General features: G+C 40.8%; 1 protein-coding gene across 2 annotated transcripts; it reads right to left on the reverse strand.

The window, feature by feature from the left end:
* Positions 1 to 20,072: 20,072 nt before the first annotated feature.
* Positions 20,073 to 22,521, reverse strand: LOC111596591 (calcyphosin-like protein). Of its 2 annotated transcripts, none has more exons than XM_023310882.2 (5): positions 22,356 to 22,521; positions 22,151 to 22,293; positions 20,813 to 20,932; positions 20,698 to 20,755; positions 20,073 to 20,635 (listed from the first exon to the last, which is right to left on the reverse strand). In XM_023310882.2, exons 1-5 carry the CDS (start codon positions 22,365 to 22,367, stop codon positions 20,321 to 20,323), a joined length of 648 nt encoding a protein of 215 aa, XP_023166650.1. In that variant the 5' UTR covers positions 22,368 to 22,521; the 3' UTR covers positions 20,073 to 20,320. The 2 variants fall into 2 exon arrangements, with proteins under 2 accessions (XP_023166650.1, XP_023166642.1); XM_023310874.2 differs by having other exon boundaries at positions 22,151 to 22,299; positions 22,356 to 22,518.
* Positions 22,522 to 24,154: the final 1,633 nt, after the last annotated feature.

Here is a 24,154-nt window from a genome sequence, read left to right on the forward strand (position 1 = left end):
TCCTCCACTTATAGCCACTAACGTAGAGCTATAGAAGCTGCTGTCGTACTATTAAGACTAGATATTCTTTGTCTGCTGATTTCTCATGCTCATTTGACTTCGATTTGATGTTGATATCGAAAAGACGTCGCTGCTTTTTGCTTACTTAGCTCTGAGCTGAAGTCGAATGCTGTTCGATTCATATTTCATGCTCCAATTGGCTTGGCTTCCCTCTCCGCGTCCCTCAGCCCAAGTTATGGCCATAATTGCCGGACACGCATTTTAATCAAATCAAAAATTTACGACACTTTTCGCGAGTGAAGCGTAAAAATTCAGCATTTTCTATGCAGCCAAACCTCCTTCCTGTCTGCCCCCACTTGTTTTTGTTGGCAAAAATCTGTTTGGCGCTTAGAATCTTGCAGCAGCTGCAAACATGGCGGATGAGTCCTTACTACGTCCCCCTCTTCATCTCTCTCCCACTTTGTGTGCCCCAGCACTTGCTCATATATGCAAATATGCACTCTGAAACAATAAAATTGTGCATTGAGATGCAGCTGGAGTGGAAGCTGTGGCTGCGTGGGTGCAGGCAGCGGTCATGGGCGGGGCACTAAGTAATGCTTCGAGTAATTTATTCAACGAAGCAAAGCAACTAAAATGCGAAATGCGAAATGCAAAATGCAAAATGCGTGAAGATTTCGCTACCGAAGTGACGAGCCATGCAAATTGATATGCTGCTCGAAAGCTGCAATGCTATTTGCACAGTGCCAATTGTGGCACAAACATATTTGCGCTGCTGCAAATGTCTTGCGAGTCACTGTGCTGTGAAATTTGGCTAAATTGAAGATGCTCGAAATAGCTCGAAAATTGTACTTATTAATTTGATAAGCTCGCATAATCAAAGTTGGTTGGCTACAGAGAGTTAAGCGAGTTGAGGCTAAATGATGAAGTCATAGAAGAACAGAGCTTCAAAGTTTTTATGGCAGGCACAGGTTGCTCACTCTATGAGTTACTTACAGTTTTATAGAGGTTTTGCATCTGAGGGAATCCAAGACTAGAGTCAAACTTAAGCCTAAGCCAAGCTCCTCACAGGCTGAACAGTAACAAAGCTAAAGAGCTTCTGCTTTCTAGCCAAGATTTACTTAGCCTCTTGACACATTGAAAGTACTTGAGTTTCTGTGAAATTAGTTCATATTTAGCTAATCGTAAGAGGTCTTAACTCAACTGAGTCTGCAGTCCATCGAATGCTTAACAAAACAGCTACAAAGCAAGCTGTGCTACCTAAACCTCACTGAAATTCCAGCTCTGTCTATGCTCGCTTCATCTTTCTTCATCTCATCGAGCGACGTCTGTTAATTTGTCAAAAAAAATCTAAAGCATTTCATATTAATTGATATATATTTTTAAGTATTTTTCAATTTATATTCGATGCCTATTCGAGCTCATGCGACTGACACTTGAGCTTGACCACAAGGAATTTGTAGACTCGACTCCTGTTACTCATTGTCGCATGCACTTTTGTGGCTTGTGGTTCGTATTATGTAATGCTTCGTCACCTTGTCGTCAGCAGATGCCATGTTCGAAAACTGCCAACCAATCAGAGTTAAAATCAGATGTCAGCAGCAACTGCAGCTCAGCTCTGTCCTCAACTGGTGTCCTGTGAACAGGAGCTTGGCCTGACTATAAAGACTCACTGCTCGAAACGCGCTCAAGTACTCAAACAAAGACGAGTCTGCCGCTTGCCCCTACCCCAACTATTTTGGCTGCCTGAGAGCGGGATCTGTGCAACATTTTCTCTAGCCTCTTTTGCTGCAGCTTTTGTTGACATGGCTTTTGCGGCATTGTCGCAGCCGATGTCACATGTTGTATGCAACACACACACGTGTGTGTGTGTGTGTTTGTGTGCGGGCGGCTGACGTCGTCTGTCAGTTAGAATTTTGTTTGGCTCTTCTTTTGCATGATACTTTTTGGCATTTGGCGGCAGCTTCGCACTTGCAGCTCGTCGCTTAATTATGTGAGCCTTGAGGTTGCAAAAAGTAGTTGACACTTTGACATGAGCCGCGCTAAGTTGACAATAAGCTCAGACAGTGTGTGTGATAAGTGGGCGTGGTCGCAGCTCAAAACTGAAAACTGAAAACTGAGCAAAACAATTAGGCAAACATTGTAATTGTGTGCACCGAAGTGAAAGTGTTGGAAAATATCTTATCCGTGGTATGGAAGATATAAGAGATATATGAGATAAATTATGTAAGGTTTATAGATATATAATATATAAGATATATGAGATATATAAAATATATAAAATATATATGATATATAATATATATAATATATATAAGATATATGAGATATATGATATTTACAATATATAAGAGAAATATAAGACATGTAAGATACATACGATATATAAGATATATGTGATATATGAGTTATATAAGATATATAATATACGCAAGCAATAGAAAAAATATGCATATAAGAGATAGCATATAATTGTTTTTTTTTAGTGAATCAATCTATCAATATTTTAAATTTATTTTAGTAAATCAATATTTAAAATTTATTTTAGTAAATCAATATTTTAAATTTTAGCGACTATTATATCATTTATATGGTCAAAATAAAATTTAAGCTTTAATGTCATAAAATGTTCTATTAAAAAAAAATATTTCAATGTATATAAAAATTAGCCGTTATATTTTATTATAATTTAAACATGTGCAACTCTAAAAGAAAAAAATTATAAATTCAATTTTTATGAATTTTATGGCATATGACTTAAGTAAAATGATATTAAAAGTATTTTATCCATTGCTAATCTGAAGAGTTAGTGTATTAGGAAAAGTCTAATTTTATTTCAAAATATATAGAGAGTTTAAGATTCCTTTTAATTTCTTTAATTTCTATTGGAAGAGGATAGTCAACTTTTAATGCAGTCTTAATTCTGGGAACTTTAAATTTTTCCAAAAATATCTGAGTTATTTGTAGATTAGGAATCAAGAAGAAAAGTTTTGACAACAGCATATCAGAGAGGCCTAAGAAACTAAATGGCATAGGTAACTAAAATTAGAAGTCTAATTGAAAGTTAAGTAACTTTGTCTGTTTCTGATTGCTACGACTAGTGCCATGTATATAGATATATATATATATAAGTGCTGCGAGCTGTTACATCATTTTGATTTAGCTAAGTGCATTGTTCGTTTGTTATTGTGAATCATTGTTGAATCGTTATTTGCATTGGCCCGCTTGTAATACTTGGCCAACTTCAATCATCAGTTCCGTTTTGTTTGGCAGTTCTTTGGCCAACAAGTGCCGCTGACAAAAGTGTAATGGAATAAAATATTAATAATCGAGCGAACTTTTTGCCAAGTGTCTATCATCAAGCCAAAGGCAGCTCAGCTTGAAACTTGTACTGGACTGGACTTCAGCACGGACATCAGCAGCCAGGCATCGGGTATCGGGCATCGGGCATCAGCATCTATAATTCCTTGCGCTCAAACAAACTTGGGCTATCCGGGCCGAGCTGAACTGAACTCTACTCAGCTGACAGTTCGACGGACTTTTGCATTGGCTTTGCCCAGTGCCCCCCGCGTGCGTTTTACAATTTGTTAATTACTGCAAAATGAACTTTCCCGTTGATGAGCTGAGCTCGCAGAGTTGAGATGCGGCACAGCTTGGACTTGAGCAAACAGCAGAAGCAGCGGCAGCAGCAACAGCAGCTGCTTCCTGTGCAGCTCAGGCATGTCTGTGTCCATGTCCTTTTTCGAGGATGCTGACAATGTTTTCAGTGCTGCGACCCGGCTTCCTCGCCGATCATCACTTCTTGCCCGTCGCCATCATTGTTGCATTCATTCACTTGCCACGCCCCACGCTCCACCACCCGTCGCTGCTCACTAATGCGGTTTGTTTTCGCAATTTTTGCTGCTGCTGCTGTTGTTATTGTTGTTGTTGTTGAGCGCTTCGTTATTTCATGTTTTGTTTTACATTCTGTCGCTTTTTATGCAATCTGCAGCGCGGTTCCAGGCAGAGCAAACAATGTTGCTACGCGGCCTGGCTGCCAAAACCAAACAAGCTTGAGACCGCGACCACGACGCTTCACGTCCACAGCGCAATTTTTCATCTTTCGCCTGGCAGCGGACAGACACAGGCCGAGGCGCAGGCACAGGCCGAGGACCAGACGCGCCAACGGGCTAGCTCATTCATTACCAGAGGGTCTCGTCGCCTTGTGTGCAATCGCCGCCCCGTACATCATCCGAGCGCACGCTTTGCGTCCGTCCGTCAGCTCGTCAGCGTGTCCCTCTGTCCGTCCGCTCGTCCGTTTGTCGTTCCTTCCTTCCGTTTCATTGCCAGTCGCAGTCGCAGTCGCAGTCGCAGTCGCAGCCGCAGCCCAGTATCCTTCCGCATGATGACACTGTTTTTGGCGGCCGCTGTTCGCAGCCATCGCATCCTGGACGTTAGCTGCTGGCCTCATTTAACTTGTAATTACGCTTGAGCAAAAATCAAAGTGGCTCAAGTTGCCAGACAACCAGCCGGACCAGCTAGACGTCCAACCCGCCAGCCCGCCAGCCAGCCAAACCCAACCAAACCCAGGCACAAGCAGCGGCAGTCTGGTCACTGCTGTTGCCCTGTCGCAAGGTTCGTGGACGTGGGTGCGCCGAGCTTGCCGTTGGCAGCTATGACAACCACAGCCATTGCCCTGGCATCGAGCGATAACACTCCTTTTACCCTCGCACCATTTTCGTTGTTTCATTTTTTGGTTTTTCTTTTGAACGCCAATTTGAGCAGCATAAAATATTTAAAGTCTCGCTTGCCGCTGATTATTATGCCACGCCCTGCGCCTTGCGAAACGTCTCCCTCGGCGACAGCGGTGTTCCCCAAGCATCGTTGCGTCAGCTTGGGGACACATCGCAGCCACCTATCGACCCTGCCCCCGCCACTCCGCAAATCGCGCAACTTTGGCTAAAGTTAAATTTTTGCCAAATTTGTGGCAACTCGTGCGCCTAACCCTTTTGATTCCCTGCAGACACTGAACCGGCCTAAAAGGAGGTATATTGGCTTTGGGCATAAGCTGGCAATGGAATAACTTAAGCTTCTTCAAAGTATCTTAATACTAACATTTAGTTCCTTCTCTTGAGCTCGTGCTATTTACAGGGTATTTCCAAGTCACGCCGTCTTTTTCTCTCTCATTGGACTTTTTTTTGTTAGGCTTTAATTTTTTTGGTTTGTTTTGTTTGCTGTTTTCCTGCGCGACTTCCACGCACTTCCGTTTCGGCTTGGGCTTGTTCCTGGGTTCGAGTTGGCGCTTGGGTTCGGGTCCTAAGTCTTGTTTGAGTGTGTCCAAAACGATGTGCAGAATTGTTGGCTCGGCTTTTAGTACATAATTTATAGCAAAACCTGTGCATAAACAGCTTAAATTATGTGCCAACCTCTAAGGAGCTCAGGTCTCAGGTGATAAGAACCAACTCGGATTAATTTCTCCGGCCGCTGAATAGACTGAAAAAAAAACAACAACAAATTATGGCTAGTTGGCACAAAAGTGTGGAAGCCTGAATACCCTAGCAATAATGGTGGATGAAGGCAAAGGTGAAAACATTGACAAGAATTATAATAATATTTTATGGTAAAGATAAAAATAATGAAATTAATTATAAAAATTAAAGAAATGTTGATATTGATGAAGAATATTTAATGAATAAATTATTATTAAAGAATATTACAAAATATTTATATGAATAGTGAAAAATAGAGAATTGGAAATAGTGAGAATAGAGAAAATATATTAGATAATAGAATGAAGAAAGAAAAAAAAATAGAATGATAAAAAATAGAGAATAATTAATATAGACTAGAGAATAGCAATTTGAAAATATATAAAAGAGAATAGATATTAGAGAACTGAGAAAAGAGAATAGAGTTAAGAGTAGCAGAAAAGTCAATAAAAATAATTATTTTTTGTGGTTCAGCTTCAGAAGCCCATCTATGAGATCATCCGTACTTCTGCTCGGCGAAGTCCTAGACTCTTTTCCAAGCATTATAATTATCTCTACTATTATCTCCCTAGAAGTCTCTCATATAGTCTCTCCATAGTCTCTCCATAGTCTCTCCTACAGTCGCTCCTATTCTCTCTCATATAGTCTCTACTATGGTCTCTACTTTGACTTCACACAGACCGTCTGCCAGGTCGGTAATTTCTTCTGTCCACCTTTCGAAATTAAAGAACGTGGGCTCATCATCGTCTACTGCAATTCCTTGCCATATTATGCAGAAACTTTCGAAGGAAACTATGACCAGGTAGCATTTTTGTCCAAAAATAAGACGTCTCAGCGCGCCATCTATTTAGTCACTATAATGATAATTTTTCACAATAATGATAATGACAATAATAATATCAATATTATATATATATTATTAACAATTTCACATAATTGTAGCTTTGTAAACTTTATAACATTACGTTGTAGTCGCCTGGCTTATGGAACTTTAGGAAGCAGTTGGCTCAGAACAAGCTTTAATTGATTTCAATTACAAATTAATATATTATATGACAACCATATACATTATTATATTATATTGACAACCCACTTTATGTAAGGTACTCCATGCCAATCCAGGCCAAGTTTCTGCCACTTCATTCAATTTCAAATATAAATTAACGTATCGAAGCAGTCTATTGAAGCTCGCCAAGCTAAATTGTTGCGATATCATTCGAAACTCAACCAACTAATGTCTAAGCATAGCTTAGTAAATGCCTTGTTGAAGAAGCTTTTGAGCTCACTGAAGCACACAGGTCCAGGCCATAGTTAAAGCCAAGTTACTTGCGCTAATCCATAAGACAGGCGACCCATCCGGCTGTGTCTGTCAGCAAACATGGCTTAAGCCGCAAATAAACAGCAAGTGCTACTCTATTTGCGGGTACGTATGAAATGCGAAAGCCATTGAAAGACACTCATTTAGTTCCCCCTGGCCGGCGCCCGTGCGCTGGGTGGTGGCAGCGCTTTAGCCGCAATATCAACGCATTTGGGTCTTAGCCATAATGAAGTTGCTAACTTTAGAAATGCGTTGCCAATGGCGCTGGGGTGGTGGGCGCGACGGGGCGTGCTAGCTAAGACCAAAACATAATCAAAACCGAATTATGTGCTTTAAATGCGTCCTCTCGGTCGTCCTTATCGTGCTGTTGCCTTTTGTTGAGCACGCTGTCTGAAGAGCATTCAAACTATCATTTTCCTACTTAGCCGAATGTGTGTCGCCAGTCGCCAGCAGTCTGACTAGCACACAGACACACAGACACACACACACGCACATCTTATGGACATGCATAAAGTAATTAGAAAAGAAAAAGAGTTCGTTCGAAAGAAAAGCAATTAGTGTCTCTCTCAATTTCTCTGGCAGCATCCAACGTCCAACCGAACAAACATGGACTGTACGCTTTCTGTGGCATGGTCTCTGTCTGGGTAGCTAGAAGTGATTAAGACCATTTGCCCGTCGCCCCAAAAGCAAAGTTGGCTTAGACCAATCTGGCCAAGCTGCCTAGCTAACTGGCCGGCGAAACGGAAGTTCATCTTCACTACATATTGAAGTCGTCACGCGGCGCATGGGGCGTATGAGCGCTGCTGTGCCATTAATGGACGCTATTCGATATGTGCTTGGTGCGCTGCAAACGAAAACAATTAACACCCAATGCCTGGGACAGATATGTAGATGGCAGATGATGGCTGTAAGCCGGCCAGACGCAGGCGAGGCGACCAGACAAACTAACACAAAAGTTGAGAAGTGTTGAAGGCAGCCAAAGTTTTTTCATCAACAAAAACATTGTTGGAGCAAGAGGCGCGGGCACAGGCGATTTGATGCTGGTCAAGCGACGGAGATGAGCCACAAGTTTGATAGACGCAACCGGAAGTGAGCAACTTTGGGCAACAATATATACATACATATATATATATATATGTATAGAGGGGAATATGTATTTAAGTAAACAGCGCAACAAAGTAAATATCAAGTGAATGCCTGCGGCCTACACTTGTGCCTTCTGCCTGCCGTCGACGAGCAACGGACACGAAAACTAAAACCGGAAACGGAAGTTTGCCAACGTGCAGCAGCCTCGATCAGCCTCGATGTGCGTGCCCGAGCGTTGCTCGTGTTTGTGTTTGCGCCTGATTGCTGTTATCAATCGGGCGACGCAAACAAGCCAGCCCGTGTCGAGTGAAGGTCTTATTATTGAAATACCCGAAAGTCCTGAAAGCTGTGTCCTTAACATGCTGCAGCCACTCGCAGCTGCCCCAGCTGCAGTCGGCTGCGCATCACTCGCTTGTCACACTGTCAGTTTCTACCTCAGCGGCTTTTCCATTTCCCATTTATATTTCCAGCTGATTTGGCGCGTCTGTCGCTTCACAATTCTCCATTTCGAAGCGCTCGTATCATGGCTTCCTCGTCTGCATTTTATTTCAGAAATTTTCTAATTGAAAAAAGAAGAAGCAGCTGAAACTATGGCAAAACTTTGTTTAACATTTATTGCCGTAAGCCAAACATTTTTAGTTGTTGCGCTCAGCAAAAATTAAAGAAGTTTTGCGCTTTCAATTTGCCTCCGGCCCGGCGACTGGCTCGTCGTAGGCATATGACAGCAGAGTCACAATATAACAGACAATTTATAAACAACAAAAATATCTATTTGCCCACTGAGGCGGAAAAACTAAAAGACACAGAGCAACGCATAGACAAGGTGCTCGCTAAGTGCCACAAGCGAAATGGAACTTGGTTTCAATGCAAAGGAACAAATCGAATCTACTTAGTTATTATGTAGACAGACGTTCTATAAAACAAAAGATAATATATTTTAACTATACATATGCCTTTAAGGTCTATAGCTGCAGCTCTGCTAGCTCGCTTAGTTTTATCTTCTCTTTTGACTGCTCGCGCTTATACTCAGCGGCAAATCTGTCTGGCTTACAGCTTCTTCTCTTTTGCAGTCTTTAATAATTGTAGGCAAAGTTGTCGCTGAAGCTTCCCAGCTGCCATCATTTACCATATTTCTAGTTGTATAAAATAAATACTAAACATTAATTTGAGCTGTCCATTCAGATAGACAAGTAACAAACAATGTTTAAGCTAAGCAATTGAAACTTTGCAGCTTGAGGTTTCCAGCATGAACATGCGATTGTCGCTGACCTTTACTTTAGTCTCTACAGCTGCTTTTAACTTCAAGCAAACTACGGCAGAGCATGCAACAGAGAAAACAATCAAGTAAAGGGAGCTGAGAGTAACACTTGTTTCTTATGCTCCAATTGCAGTACGTGGGAGAGCTGTGGCAACAGAGATAATTTATTTTTAGAGGAAAAAGCGAGTTTAGTTCTAAGAAGAATTTTAAAAGTTGATGAGAAATTTAAGTAAGAGCAATGAGCAGTTGAGCAGAAATTGTCACTGAAGGGAGAGAGAAAGGAGAGGCAGAGAAAGAGAGGCAGACTGAGGGAGACTAAGCGAGTGAAGACAGCGAGTTAATGTTAAGAGCTCCCCATTTATTGAATTCAAGATTTGTGATTTCTTATATGCTTAGCATCAGAATCTTAGAACTACTTCGAGCCATTAGAAGGCTCATATTTGTCATATAAACACTTTTAAGTCTTTTTCATATTTAGTGTAGATAATTTTAAATTTCTTCTCGCCTTTAGCGCTTTGTTTGCTGCTGCTAAAATGTTCAGCCGGTTAACAGCTCTGCCGGAGTATAAATATAAGCAATTACTTAAAGACTTACAAGCTTTCAGCTAAAAACATAATCATAGGATTAATCCAAAGACGTCCACAAGCTCTATACTCACAGTCTATATACACTGCACAAAACCTGCCTAAAGGAAGCCCTTTTATACTTTAGCGCCATTTCATATTTAATTTCAAAAAGTAAATGACATTTTTTTTTGTAAGCTCGGTAAGTGGCTGTCCGGTAATGCAGGTGCTTCGTTTTGGCCATGTTCTCGACGTGGCGGCTATCTAGTTGGCGCCACGTCCGCTGCGCCTCTAAGTATGCAACAATAACAATATTTAAAGGTATCTGCCAATTTATTTTAATGGCCGCAATTAAAGTTAATTACTCGCGTAGACAAAACGTGCAACGCGAACGAGGCTGGTGCTGAGGCTGGCAATGGCAATGGCGACAGCTACAGCCACAGCTACAGCTGGGTGCTCTAGAAGGCAGCCGCCACTTGGCTGCTGCTGGCAGCGCCCAATTAGGCATAATACGCTTGACTTGCCTGGGCAGGAGGCGGCTGCGACTAAAACTTCGAGGGCTGTCGTTGGCCGTGTTTAATTTTGTTAATGATATTATTGCAATTGACCCTATTAGAATTCGACTGCGGCAAATGAGTCAAAATGAATATTTAGTTGACGATGGGCCCACTGAAAAATGTAGCGCGTCTGTGCAATTGCCTGAAATGTGATATGGTTATATGGCTTTAGGCTTTGGCTGTCGATCAATTAACTCAAATGGCAAAGCCTTTAAGTCAGCCTCTTGGCTTAGCGCCGTTAATTGCAGTCGCACTTAAAGGACAAAGTCCTTTAGAAATCACAGCGCAGCCAGAGCGAGAGACAGAGTGAAATAGAGAGTGAGTCGAGGCTGTGCTTCATCATTTGCTTTGACGCTGTCAGCGCTCAGCCATTTCCACATTTCAAAAAGTGTTTACTTGAAAAGCAAACGTCTGAAATGAAAATTGTTTTCTTGTTTTCTAGTTTCCTTGCTGCTGCTGCTGCTGCTGCGCTGCTGCAGCGCTGCTTGCGGCTGTCTCGGCCATCAGCAATATAATTTTAGTTGGCCACAGTCGAGGACGACAAACACTTGAGAACAATTCGTAGATGTTGCCTCTGCTGCTGCTTCGAGACAGAGACTTGCGACTGCAACCACAACAATAATGACTTTATGAAAAAATGATTATCCTGCCGGGCTGCTATCCTGCCTGCAGCGCCAGCAGCACAGCCAAAGCCACAACCAGAGCTGAGCAAAGCCCGCAGTTGAGGTAACTCGAGGCCAGGTCTATTAAAAGCAAAAGCTTGACAAACTACGAATTAATAATGAGCTGAGATTGCAGCTAAGAAGTGAGCAGATCTTGAAGTATGATATGGGAAAATTATATAATAATACGAATTACATATATATATATATATAATATTAAATATATTTTTATATTTTTAGAAAATATATTTTTAGGCATTAAAAAATGTAGCTTAAATATTGAGTATAAATATAATTGAATAAATATAAAAACTGCATAATTTATGCACGTTATATATAGAGAGAGTGAGAGACAGAGAAGAAGAATATCAAAGCTGAAGTTGATAATAAGTCTAGTAATGAACAGGAAAATCGAATAACAATTTATATATATATTTTCGCTTAGCACTTCACTTATATGAGCGCCTTTTAAAATAATATTTCTTTTAAAGCCAAACAATTAATTTGTTAAGTTCTTAATCTCGTATATTTAAGTTGCTCATTACAGAGCTTAGTCTATATACTAAAAGCCTTAAAAGAATTAAATTACCTGCTTTTAAGCATAATTTGTCTACAGCTTGCTCCCATAACTCTGATAAGAATTCCTCTTTTTAATATCGATAGATTATAGATAAGAGATAAAGTTACAGAAAAGCTCACATAAATCAAATTTAACAAGACATCAAACAGGTAAATATTGTTCCCAACAGCAAACTAATATGAGCAAACTATAGCTGCTATGTGGTAAGATCAGAGGAGAGAGAGATCGACAACTTGCTGCATTATAGTCAGCGTCCTTAAGCTTTCCCTTTGATACTGAAGCTGCAAAGACTAGAAAGTTAAGGCTGTGTCTATTATAATGAAGGCTGTCTATTTTTTAGCCAAGTGCTAGTCATAAACCAGTTTCTGGAGTTCCACACACTTTTGGGTAATCTCAATTAATATAATTTTTAGAATCAATCAGCATTTAACTTAATAAATATTGAATTTGAAAATAAAATAAATATAAAATATATAATATATAAAATATATAATATATAAATATATAATATATATATTCCAATAATAATTATAAAAGTTACGTGTCGAGTTTGGCTCTGATTTATTTTATATAATATTAAATACTTAGCTCAATTTGTTAACTAAAATTTATAACAAAATATTATTATATTATATTATATTAATTAAAGCAACTGATGATCCACATAAAAATATATAAGTCCAGTTTATTTTTTTATTTAAATAAATATTTAATAAATAATACAGAAATATATATAAAAATATCAACAATTTTTTATTTAAATTTCCAATTAAATTTCAATTAAAAATGCAGTTTATCAATGCGTTTCACAGCTTCAATTGTGACTGTGATTTTGTTGATGATTTCGTGATCTGTGCATCTCTGTTTTCGCGTCGTCTTCTTTTGTGGCAAATAAGCAGAAAATCTCTTGCCAAAAATTTGTCAGCATCAGAAATGGAAATGACCAGGCTAAGGCATGTTAGCATTAAGAGGGGCGTCCAGGGCAGGGGGGCGTCTCTTGCAGCAACTGAATGCTTCACTGCCAAGGTAGTCGCTGCTGTTTACGTAAGATGACAAAGGCGAACGCGACTTGCTGGAGCTGAAGCTGAAGCTATGAGTTGTCCTGCTTGAAGCGAATTCCACTTCGGTAAACCGTTAGATCTATGGTAATGGCCATAGAAAATCGTTTTCCCTGAGCAAGTTGGCTGGCCGAGCGTCCCACAGTCGATATCTCCGGGTTGTCATCGGCAAAGGCAATGACCGAGGGTAGGAGACGGACGAACGAAAGGTTTTGGTTCTCAGCCAAATTATTAGAGCAGCTGGGGCTAGTACTTAGTTTGGGGCAAAACTGATTTGGAATTGAAATGAATGAAAATAACATTTTGGCTTTTCGGTTTCAACTTTTGCGTTGCTTGCAAAATTTTAATAAACCAACTGTGAACAGTGAACAGCGAACTGCGAACAGCCAGCCAGAAACTTCCACCAATACTGAATGAATGACTGATGAGCAAATTTACATTCGCCCCTCTAATTGTGTCGTTGCTCCTAGATCAACTTGCCATCGAGTCGAGTTTTATGCACTCGCTTAATTAGTGGAAAGTATCGGGCCAACAGCTATTAGAAATTGTAAATTCTCGTTTTGGCCAGGCTTCGGCTTAAAAGCCCTGCCTCCAAATGATGAAGTATGGCTGCTCCTAGGCCAGCTAGCTGGACAATGGAATGCATTTGCGGCTCGGTCAAAGGCATTTTTGCAATGTGCCAAATAATATAAATAAAGTGAAATTGCAGAGCAAAGAGTTTTTAGTTAGCAGAAAATCAGTCGGGCAACGAGCAACCAGGCGAACAAGGGACATTTCCACACAAAATGGACAAAAATATAATTTCAAAATAGGATGTGCCACACTGGCCGAGCGAGCGGACTGGGCCAGCAACTGGCGCTGGGCATCGTAAACGAAGCGATGACTTACATAAACATTGGGACAAGGACAAGCAAACAGCAGCAGTTCGAGCTGGAGCGGCAACAGCACTGAGTAAACAGAAATGACACAAGCCATAAAAATCTAAACATACGAACGTTGCCAAGAGCGAGATAGCAATAGAGCGGGGCGGCTGGCGGTTGGCGGTGGCTGAGGCTGAGGCTGAGGCTGAGACTGAGACTGAGGCTGAGGCATGGTGCAACTTAAACGAGCATCCGAAAGGATTTTGTGTACAATTTCCGTTTTATGACTCTCCAGAGTGGTAATAAATCTCACACAAAACTATTTCCGTTGCATTGGAGCTGCTTAGCTCTCACGCTGGCCCCAGACCATCGACTCCAGCTCCGACTGAGCACATTATCTTGTGCGCAAATCCAAAATCCAAATCCAAATCCATTCAGTATAAATGATATGATCCCCCGCCCCCTCCCCCTCCCACGAACCCAAGAGCCGACCGTCGTCTGGCTGAGGTTTTTCGTTCGCCCCGTCGCGCACTTGGGTCATTGTCGGCCATTGCTGCTTATGATTCGTCTGGGCCGCCATTTTGTTGGCTCAGGGCACGTACTGCACGGCTTTGTTGCACTTTTTAGAAGCATCCACGCTCTGCCTTGCTGCTGTTGTTGTACGATTTCCGTTAGTTGTCTTTGAGCTGAGTGCGCTTTTAGTGTGGCATCCGCTCACACGCACACACGCGCACACACATACATACACTCACACACTCGCACACTCTTACATTGTTAAACTGTTGACAAATCAGCAAATGCCCCGAAATGGTTCGTTTGATGCCTCAAATTTATTAAGTACAATTGCCATAAATTTAGTAGATAATCTGGAAAACATGGCAAATGCCAAAATGATTTGCAAGTCAATTTGTCAATGAATAAAAAACACTTAAATGCTGCTTCTTCCTTTATGCAGTAGCTAGCGTAATAGCGCCGCAATATTCGATGCTTTTAGGTTATGTTCATCATTAGCAGCAGAGTCACGATTTGACTTTATAGAAAGCACTTGAATTTAATGTGCGTGGATTTTGCCTTCCACCATTTTTGCATAATTTTGCATAATCCTTTTGTGTGCAGCAGCAGCCGAGGCGGTGGCACTGGCAGCGGCGACTCCTTCGAGGCGCTGCAACATGCGGCGTATACGTAACTTGTAATTTCATTGCATTTGCATATTTTATATATCCATGTGTGTGCGTGTGTGTGTGTGTGTGTGTTACTGTTTTACTCGTACTACGCCTTCGCCGCCTTTTTGTTAACAGTAATCTATGCTGTTTTCATTTTGCCCCAGCTCAAGCAAAGTTTTATTGACAGTAAACGTGGCCGATGCGAAACTAAAAGTTTGCCAGCGCTTTGGGGATTTTGGCCTGTCTGTCTGCCGCTGTCCCCTTCCGTCTCACTACACATGTAACGACTTTTGCTGTGATTCATAAAACAAAAGCGTAAAACGTTTTCAAATCGAAACAAACATTTCGTGTACAAGTGTTTAAAAGCTGAACTTTTACACGTGTCCAGCATTTCAGTTGCCATTTTACTGCAACTCATACACTGTGTGTGTGTGTGTGTGTGTGTGTGTGTGTGTGTAAGTCAATCGTTTGTTGTTCAATTTCAGCTATGGCTTCGCTTGGCAGCCGTTGTTAGTATATCTAACCAATAAGAAAAGACTTTCTTACAAAACTATCAAAATACTTGTGCGACTGTATACCCTGTTGCTTACTAAAAGCGGGTATATACAGCTGACCTACTATAAGTATGATTCATATGCTTGCTTATAATAATAGATATGTCTTATACCTACATCTATCAAAGCTATTTTCTCTTATTTATAGTTAAATAAATCTGTGTACATATATTAATGATATTTTTTTTAGAGTATTATAACTTTGTGCTTATAAAACAGTTTTGATTGATAACTTATTCAACAGCTGATAGATGGCATTTGTTGAGTGTAGCTTGACATTTAGTTTACAATAGACTTGCATTAGAGCACCGCTTTTCAGTTGTTATCATTTGTTATCAGTAATCCGTTAGTCAAGCACGCTATGCACTTCGTCCATTAGCTAATATTAAAGCTCAGCAGAATTGTTGCTTTTAAAGTGAGTATAATCTACCAGAGTCGAAAAACCATTGCCTCCACATAACATTATTTTTTGGTGCGCCATATGCCTTGATAATTATTGAGATGCTTGTGAAAATTGTTCTTGCTGCGCCAAGTCAACGCGGCTACTTGGCCAAAGCTATATTAAAAAAAAGCTATATATAAACATAAATGTCATATTATATTCTATTTAAAAATATATATTTTTTTTAATATTAAGAATATATTTGAATATTTTGCTACGATTTAAGTCTATCCAACTCTAAAAAAAAATCAGTCATACATTAGGCCTCTATGAATTTGATGAAATTTGCTTAAACTGAAATGATATTAAAAGCGTTTCATGGATGCCTAATCTGAATTGCACACTTAACCCTTTTATTAATATATTTATCAAGTTTAAGATTTCTGCTTTTGCTTCAATTAGCTATTGACATCACTCAGCAAGATTTCCAGTAAAATTCTTAGCACTTTGAAGACGTTCCTTTAACTGCCATAATAAACAAATATTTTCATTTCATTATGATCAAATTTGTGTTACTCCTGAAAAAGTCAATCGATGCTTCAGCTAAGTTTTCAAATTGCAAAGTTTTTTGTGTCCTAAACAAATTCCAAAAGGAACTTTTTTTTGAAATATATATGCGAAGCAGTAATAGACTAGCCCACTATATTATAAGAGATATATATTATATATACATTGTACATATCAATATATATATATATAAAATTGTGCCATGTTTTACTCTGTTCATTTTGAGATTTATTAAATATTTAACTGGTTAATTTTTAATATTCCATTTAATTTCCCTCAGATATTTATTCTCATTCTTCAACGATCGCTTACTTCTCTTACCTACAGGGTATCTTCAGCTCTTGCTCATTCAGTACTGTTGTTGTTTATTTTTAACAAGTTGTGGAAAAGTTTGCCTCAACTTCGCTGTGCCTGCTGTGTTTTCTGCGCCTCTGTGGGCGAGGAGCCAACAATAGCTGCGTGCAGTACCTCAATGAGAAGAAGTCAGCAAATATTTTATTTATTTATTTTAATGATGTCTAATTGTATTCATTTGAATGGTACGAATTCGCAGAGCCCGAGAATTTTCGAGTTTCCATTGTGAAATAACTGAAATGAAATTTGGTATATAACAAAGCAACGTTAACTAAATTGCCAATTATAAATGCATATAAAATTAGTTAACTTCGTTTCAGCTAAGTTGAATATAGAGGAACAAGTGGCGGGCGTTAACTAGCACTAGAAGTTTGTTAATTGAGCAATAATCAGTCAGGGCTGCAGCCACATGTTCAGTTGATAAATTCCACCTAGTATATATAATGGCGAAGCCACTAACGAGCTCAATTTTACTACGCTCAGCTGTCAAAATATCAAACAGCTAATTAAGTCGACTCACTGACAAGTTGCGCACTCACAGCAGCTGGCCGCAAAAAACAGATAGAGCTATGTGGCATTTGGGGCGTGGCTATGCTGATATGGATATGTTTATGTAGATGGAGATGGAGATGGAGATAGAGTTTGAGATGGCGATGGCGATGGAGATGGAGATGGAGATGGATATGGATGGGTGACAGCGGGGCCAGTGGTTGCCCGCAATGGGAGTTCATTAGGCGCAGCTGCGTCAGTTGAAAAATATACTTTCCAGCTAAGGCTTTTTGTGTTTCGGTGGGCGCTCGGCTATGCTGCGTATGCGTAATTTATGCTGCACACACACACAAGCCGACTGCCTAAGTGTATGTGTGTGCTTGGCTGCTGGCTGCCGTAAGCAAACATTCCACTGGGATGCTATTGCTGCCCGTGCTCAGACAACGCCAAGGTGTTTGTACAACTGCTAAACGAAATACTAATGCGGTAAACTGTATGCAAAAACCGTTTTAATTAGCACGAAAATCATTGTAACTCGTTGCCAGGGCCCCAGTGCCCTGCCCGCCCTCTGGCAGCGTAGCTAAATGGAATCTATGCCAGCTAACTTTGCCGAGCAGCAGGGGCTGGGCTGGGCTGGGCTAGGTTAGGCTAGGCTAGGCCAATAGGGACGCAGCTGTCGCTCCTTTTTTACTCTCTCTCTCTCTGTCTATCTCCCTCTTTCTGCGCTAGTTCGTGTCCTGCACGGTCTGATGAAGAGATAATATTGTGATCACGTTCGGCAACCTGCTGAAATGCAAATAGAACATGCCCCAAGTTGAGTTGCAGTCTCACACACACACAGACAAATTTGTAATGTGAGTTGCGCTAATGAAACGTTCATTAATCATATGCCACTTGACAGCAGCAATTACAACAACTACAACAACAACAGGCGGCTGCTATGTCGCCGTATGCGCAACAAATTGCTCATACGCCGCGTTGTACGTCTTAAAGTCAACGTGTTTGCGTGGCGACTAGCGGGCATTTCTTTGGAAAAGTTATGCTAGATCTCGACTCGTATTCTACTCTCCATCCGCTTCTGTCGCTCTGACAAAGTGCTGACAAAGACAAGTGCCAACTGAGCAGGGAAAGGGACACGAACGAGTTGCACTCACCACGCCAAATGTATGTTATGTGTGTATGTGTGCCCGTGTGTGTGTTTGTTAGTTAATTAATATTCCCGGTTGCCGCACGTTTCATGTTTGCATTAATTTGGCAGGTAACTTGTCAACGGTCTTGTTGTTGCGCTCTTGTTGTTCTGATGAGGATGTTGCCGCTGCCAGGCTATATCTAACGAGCAACACACACACAGCCAGACAGAGGGAGAGCCTTTAGCCTACATGTTGTTAGCTGTATGTTCGCCGCTTGTAATTAGCCAAGATCGAAGTGATTTAATTACTTGAGCAAACTTTTAACATTGTCTACTTGGCATACTAAAACTTTGCTGCATAATCAATGGCCCCAGGCGCGAGTGAGCATCATCCGGATATCGCTCGACTCCCGGCTAGGCTATATATGCCAGCATTTGCTGTTGGCCTCGATGTTTGTCTAGCTAACAAGCGTATGCCACACAGCTTGGCATTGTACTGCACATTAAATGCTGGGCAAGCCGCATTGTTATCATTGGTGCGAAATGAATGTAATTAGACTTTTGCCAATTGCCCCTCTTCTAATAAGCTTCTAATTAGCGGTGTCTAAAGACGCGCCACAGCCGTCGTATGCCAAAGGGCAAAGGTGTCGATGATATCATTATATGCTGCTAGCGCAATCACCCGCTCTAGAAAAATATACATGAAATTTTACAATGTAGCAGGCTGCTAGATACCCTGTATCACGTGTCCGTTGAGGGCATCCACATAAATATAGGCTCAAAGCAAAGCTCGCCATCAAACTCAACGTTAAACGGCATCATGGGTATACAAAACATCAGCTAATCAGGCTTATTTGTTTCCACGTGTGTGGTATTGGTCTAGTGTGTGTGCGCGTGAATGTGGGTCGTTTGACTTTTTGGCAAACATGAATTTTACGAAAGGCAACGATTGCGCATACGCCACAAATATTTAGCTCCACATTCATGTCTCTATTCATACCTAATATTTTCTCTCTCTCTCTTTGTGGCTGCACATGTACAAGTAATCTAATTAGTTTTATGCTAATTAGCACGCGGTTTTAATTTAATAAATTATTATAGCACATTATATTGGACAAAAGTACGTGAAACTAGGAAATCAACTACGCAACTCGCATACGAACACGAACTTTAGCCAATTTGAACCGCTTTTGTGTTAGTTTTAGGTCAAATGGAAAGGGTTTATATATCGGATATGTCAAAGCTAAGTCAATTGTCTAGGGAATCTGAGTGGAGAGTAGATAATGAAATAGTTGATGTAAAAGAGGAAATTTGTCTTATGTAATTTAGGTATATTATGTTGTGATGTTGTAAACTGAATGTTAAAGTCGTATTGTGATTGCTGTCTACTGTTGCAGTAGTATTAGTAAGAGGTTGCGTGATTGCATACTCGCTGTATTAGTATTATCCGAGTGAGTTTACGCCTGCACGTTTCTCCATTCTTGCTTGTATCTTCTTATTCTCACTTTGTGAAAATGAGAGAAACAAATATACATGTTGCATTAGTATTAGTGAGAGTCTGCGTGATTGCATTATCCGAGTGGGTTTGCGTCTTGGCTGTACGTTGTTCATTACTTATTCCCTTTAGTTTCTCCTCCAGATCTTACTTCAGAGATAGCTGTAGACTCGGATATTGCAGTTTAGTGTGAGGCTGAGAGCTTATAGTGTCAAATAATTATCCGAGTGAGTTTGCGCCTTAGCTGCACACTTATAACCTCTACTTGTTTATATTCTCTACTCAGTGAGAGCGAGATAAAGATAGCTGATGCTGAACGTAGTCTTGGGTGAAAACAGAGTACGAGCGAGATGGCTGTTCGTGTCGTTATGACTTCGGTAAAAAAAACAATAGAAAAGGGCAGACTGAGAAAATTTATATTTTGAGCACAGATACATTTACAATTAACAATTCCCATTCAAGATCACCTGGCCATTCGGAAAGTGCATGAAAAATATTTCAAGCCACCAAAATAGATTTTATTTAGATTTATTTTGTTTTATTTGATTTTTATAATTTTGCCAGTTAATTAAAAGAAAACGTTAGGTACGAATAAGAGGATTTACGAGACGTGCGCAGAGCCGATAACTAGTCAACTGAAATTTTTTTGCATTTACTTTTAGCGTGCATAACTAGAGCTTATATATGGAATATAGTAAGTGCTAACTAGCTTACGGTCGGAATCATATGGACTCTGACTGCGTGTCCATACGTACGAGTGCTACGATCAATGAAAGAAGATTAGAGTTTGTAGGCGCGTCGCACTACCAAATCGAAGTAGGCATCATTGTCGATCGAGGCGCTGATGGTGGCGTAGTAGTTGATGAACTCCTCCTTGGTTATGATGCCGTCTGGGTTGGGTGCACCAGCTTCGAAGTTTTTCAGGAAACCAGTCAAGATGTCAGCTTCGGTCAGTTCGCCGCTCAAATACTTGGGATGGTCTTGCACCGAATAAATGTGCTTCAGATCGTCAATGGTGACTTGGCCATCGGCATTGGTGTCCAGCTTATTGAAGGCCTTTTCGATGATATTCAGGCGGCATGTGCCCATTGGAGGCTGTGTGAAAAGAGATCACCAGTTTTAGTTAATAAAACTTTCGATAATTATGCAAGACTTACGCGCAATTTCATGAGAAATTCGGTCATGTTAATGGTGCCACTTTCATCGGTGTCAAAACTGCTTAAGAATTAATTGTGAGTAGGCAGAAGAGTATTGATATGGAGGTGAACTTGCCTTTTGAACAAATCCTCAGTGTCGGATTCATTGAAATCGAGCCCCAAACCGTTGATGCCCTTCTTGAATTCCTCCAGATTGAGGGTCTTGCTGCCGTCGTCATCCATAACACGAAAAGCTCTGAGACGGAAGAAGAAGAGGGAATAAATCTGAATATATACAAAGAATTTTGTTCCAACTGCAGTTAAAAAGCCGATGCCTAGTCCAAACAAAATTGTTATTTTAAATAAATTTAAATCGCAAAATGAAAATAGTGACAAACAAAAGCAGAGGGCAAGAATGCGGAGTCGAATGCGTAGAATTTTTTAGAAAATGCATTGAATGCATTGAATTTTCCAGCTGACAAACAAGTTGCATAAATACAAATAAAAAATCTCATGCATTCACACACACACACACACACAGAGATGGTCAATAGGCAGATATACAATGATTCAGCTAATACACACACACACACACACACACACACAGAGGGAGACGCACTCTCACTCATATTGAAGTTGCGATTTTGTTAAAAATGTCTATATGTTCAATACGGAAAATTGTTAACGGACCTGCTGCCAGTCGGAAATTGAAATAAAAACCGAGAGTCGAGGAGCAAACTCTTCTGTTTGCCCGGCCAGGTTATGGGCGTGAGTGCGTTCGGGTGGCTCACATGACTGTCTGTGTGTGTGTGAAAGAGTGTTGAATGGTACTGAAAGCAGAGAAATCCAATTATGTTTGTTTGCATTCAGTCAGCGATTTTTGCCATCGCTCAGCCCCAACATCAGCATCAGCATCAGCGGCAGCGGCAGCGGCAGCGGCAGCGGCAGATGCTGCGGCAGAGGCTGCGGCAGAGGCTGCGGCTGCGGCTGCTTCATCCATAGTTTTTGCCGCTTGGCACACACTTGGAGAAGCTTTCGAAATGTTAGTTCAACATGCACTCGACATATTTGCTAGTGCCTAGCTCGAATCCCCTAACCTCAACTGCGGCCCACCAACAACACATCACAAACTCAATGCTGCTCATCATCATCATCATCATCATCATCATCATCATCATCGGCATCATCTTGCTTGGGGCATAAAAAACATGCTTCACATTTGGGCAGCAGCTCCCTATTCTACATGTTTCACTTGTCGGGCACTCAACAATTTCATCATTTTTAATACGCCCAGCCCCGTTCGCAAGCTGCCTCACATTTGTTAATAAATATGCCCGTAACGAAAAAATGAAGTAAAGAGCGTTATCTTGGGCAACCTGGTGCTGGTCCTGGCTCAGGCCCTTCGACCCGGTCGTTGTTTTGGCCCTGGCTATGCACACATGCCGGATTTCGGGGCGTCTGCTTAGGCACTCACCTGGCAAGTCCCAAGATGCCCGTGGCGCCGCGGCTGAAGCACTGCAGTCGCAATTTGTCTAACGACGGCTTCTCGAGCCCATTGGCCAGCTCCCGCTTTGCCTGGTTCTTCAGCGCCGCCTCCTTGGAGAATAGGTCCTCTCGCTGCATCTGCCACGCGAACGCAAATAAATTTAAAATAATAGAGTTATTAAGCGCAGCATTACCTCTTTAACCATTGCAGAGTTTTATCGGTATTCGGGATATATACAAAATATAGTGTAATTCGATATATTTGTGAATTTGGATTATTTAAATTATTTGAGGTTTTTTTATAAAATAACAAGCAACACAAACGAATATTTTCAACTGACTAAGCGTAAAGCTCCGCGCACGAGTTCAGCTCCGATGCCAACTTGATTACAACAAAAAAGATTTTTTTATTTCATAAATTCGAAATTGAAATTTCGCATAATTTTCATAATGTACTATGTATATATTTATTTTATTAGACGAATCTGCAAACAGGAATTGTTTTTCATCTACTTTCAACATAATTAAAATGTTTTTTCTTTCTTTCTGTTTTTATTTCTGTGTAAATTAAGTCGATATTTGGCCCGCGGACATCCGAGCTACACTTAATACTTTGGGTAATTTACCTCGCATAATTATTTCTATTATGACAACCATAGCCGGCAGCTATTATGGTTAAGAATTCAGCTTAATTAGAGCAAGAGTTGGGGGCGACGGCTGTTTACATTCAGCAGCAAAGATGCCCAAACACGAATCTCCGTGTGTTTGAATGGCGATGCCCTTAACGCTTCATTGCGCACAGTTGACTTATTCGGATCCGACTTATAAGGTAACGTAAGGTGTGCCATTATCTTAATTGTGCCCACATTCAAGTACGCATAGGTCGAACGGGTTGCTGCTTAAGGTCATCCCGATAGGCAAGAGACGATGTCATTGCAGACAGCAAAATAATTCATTACTTAACTTGACTCAATTGTTGACTGACTGATTGTCTAATAAGCTGATTGACGGAGAGATTAAGTCTATTTATATAGCCAGAGCTCATTTGCAACTGCAACTGTCTTCCATTTGCAGCTAGGCACGCGCAACGCCGGGCAACACTCGCAGCTGTTCTTTCAGCTTTATACTATTTGCTATAATATTTGCTGCAGGCACACACCTATCAATAGGATAGCCACTTTGCTCATTGAACCGGAACTGCTTGAACCTTAACTGGTTGATTAGTGTTGCAGTCGTTGCTCACGTGTGTGGCTGTGCCTGTGTGTGTGTCCCCATTCACCTCAATATTTCATGCATGACATCACAATGACAATTGCGAGACATCGGCACACGCATATGCTACAACTGGAAGTGTTACTGCCCCCAACGTAGCAATTAGCTGGCAACTCTTTAGTGAATTGATGAAGTCAGAAAATTAATTTAAGAAAAATATACAAAATATTTCCCAGCTCAAATAAATGACCAGGCTTGACTGAGCTACTCTCTAAGACTTAAGCTGAAGCGCCGCACTCAGAAGACGGAAATCAGCAGGAGGCGTTAGGTAGGACAACTCATTGTAATTTCTATGACAGGACTGAGCTTTGCTTGCCTTTCTCATTGATTGGGCTGCAATCAAATAAAAAATATAGACACGCAACTTTGTCTGTTTATGGGAATTACCTGTGCAAGCCATATTATTAAGTACCAAATAAAGGGGGACTGTGCGAAGGGCAAGACACAGGCATATCTACACTCTGTACACATTGAAAATTGGCTTACTTATATCAAAGTGCCTGTGGTTAGCTAGAGGGAGGCGTGAGTGGCCCTATACAGTCGAGCTGATGTAGACCTCAGTGCCTCTCAGTGCCTCTCTAACTTTATACCTACTATGAATAATTTAAAGCATATCGAGCCGGTTTCAAGTCATCCATAACTCTACAATAAATATTTTTTGCTTATATAAATAAAAAAGTCTGGGTATTTCCTAGTCGATAATTGCCCATTCAAACAATGC

This window comes from Drosophila hydei, unplaced genomic scaffold (genome assembly GCF_003285905.1).
Source record: "Drosophila hydei strain 15085-1641.00,03,60 unplaced genomic scaffold, DhydRS2 tig00008119-arrow-pilon, whole genome shotgun sequence".
Classification (NCBI taxonomy): domain Eukaryota; kingdom Metazoa; phylum Arthropoda; class Insecta; order Diptera; family Drosophilidae; genus Drosophila; species Drosophila hydei.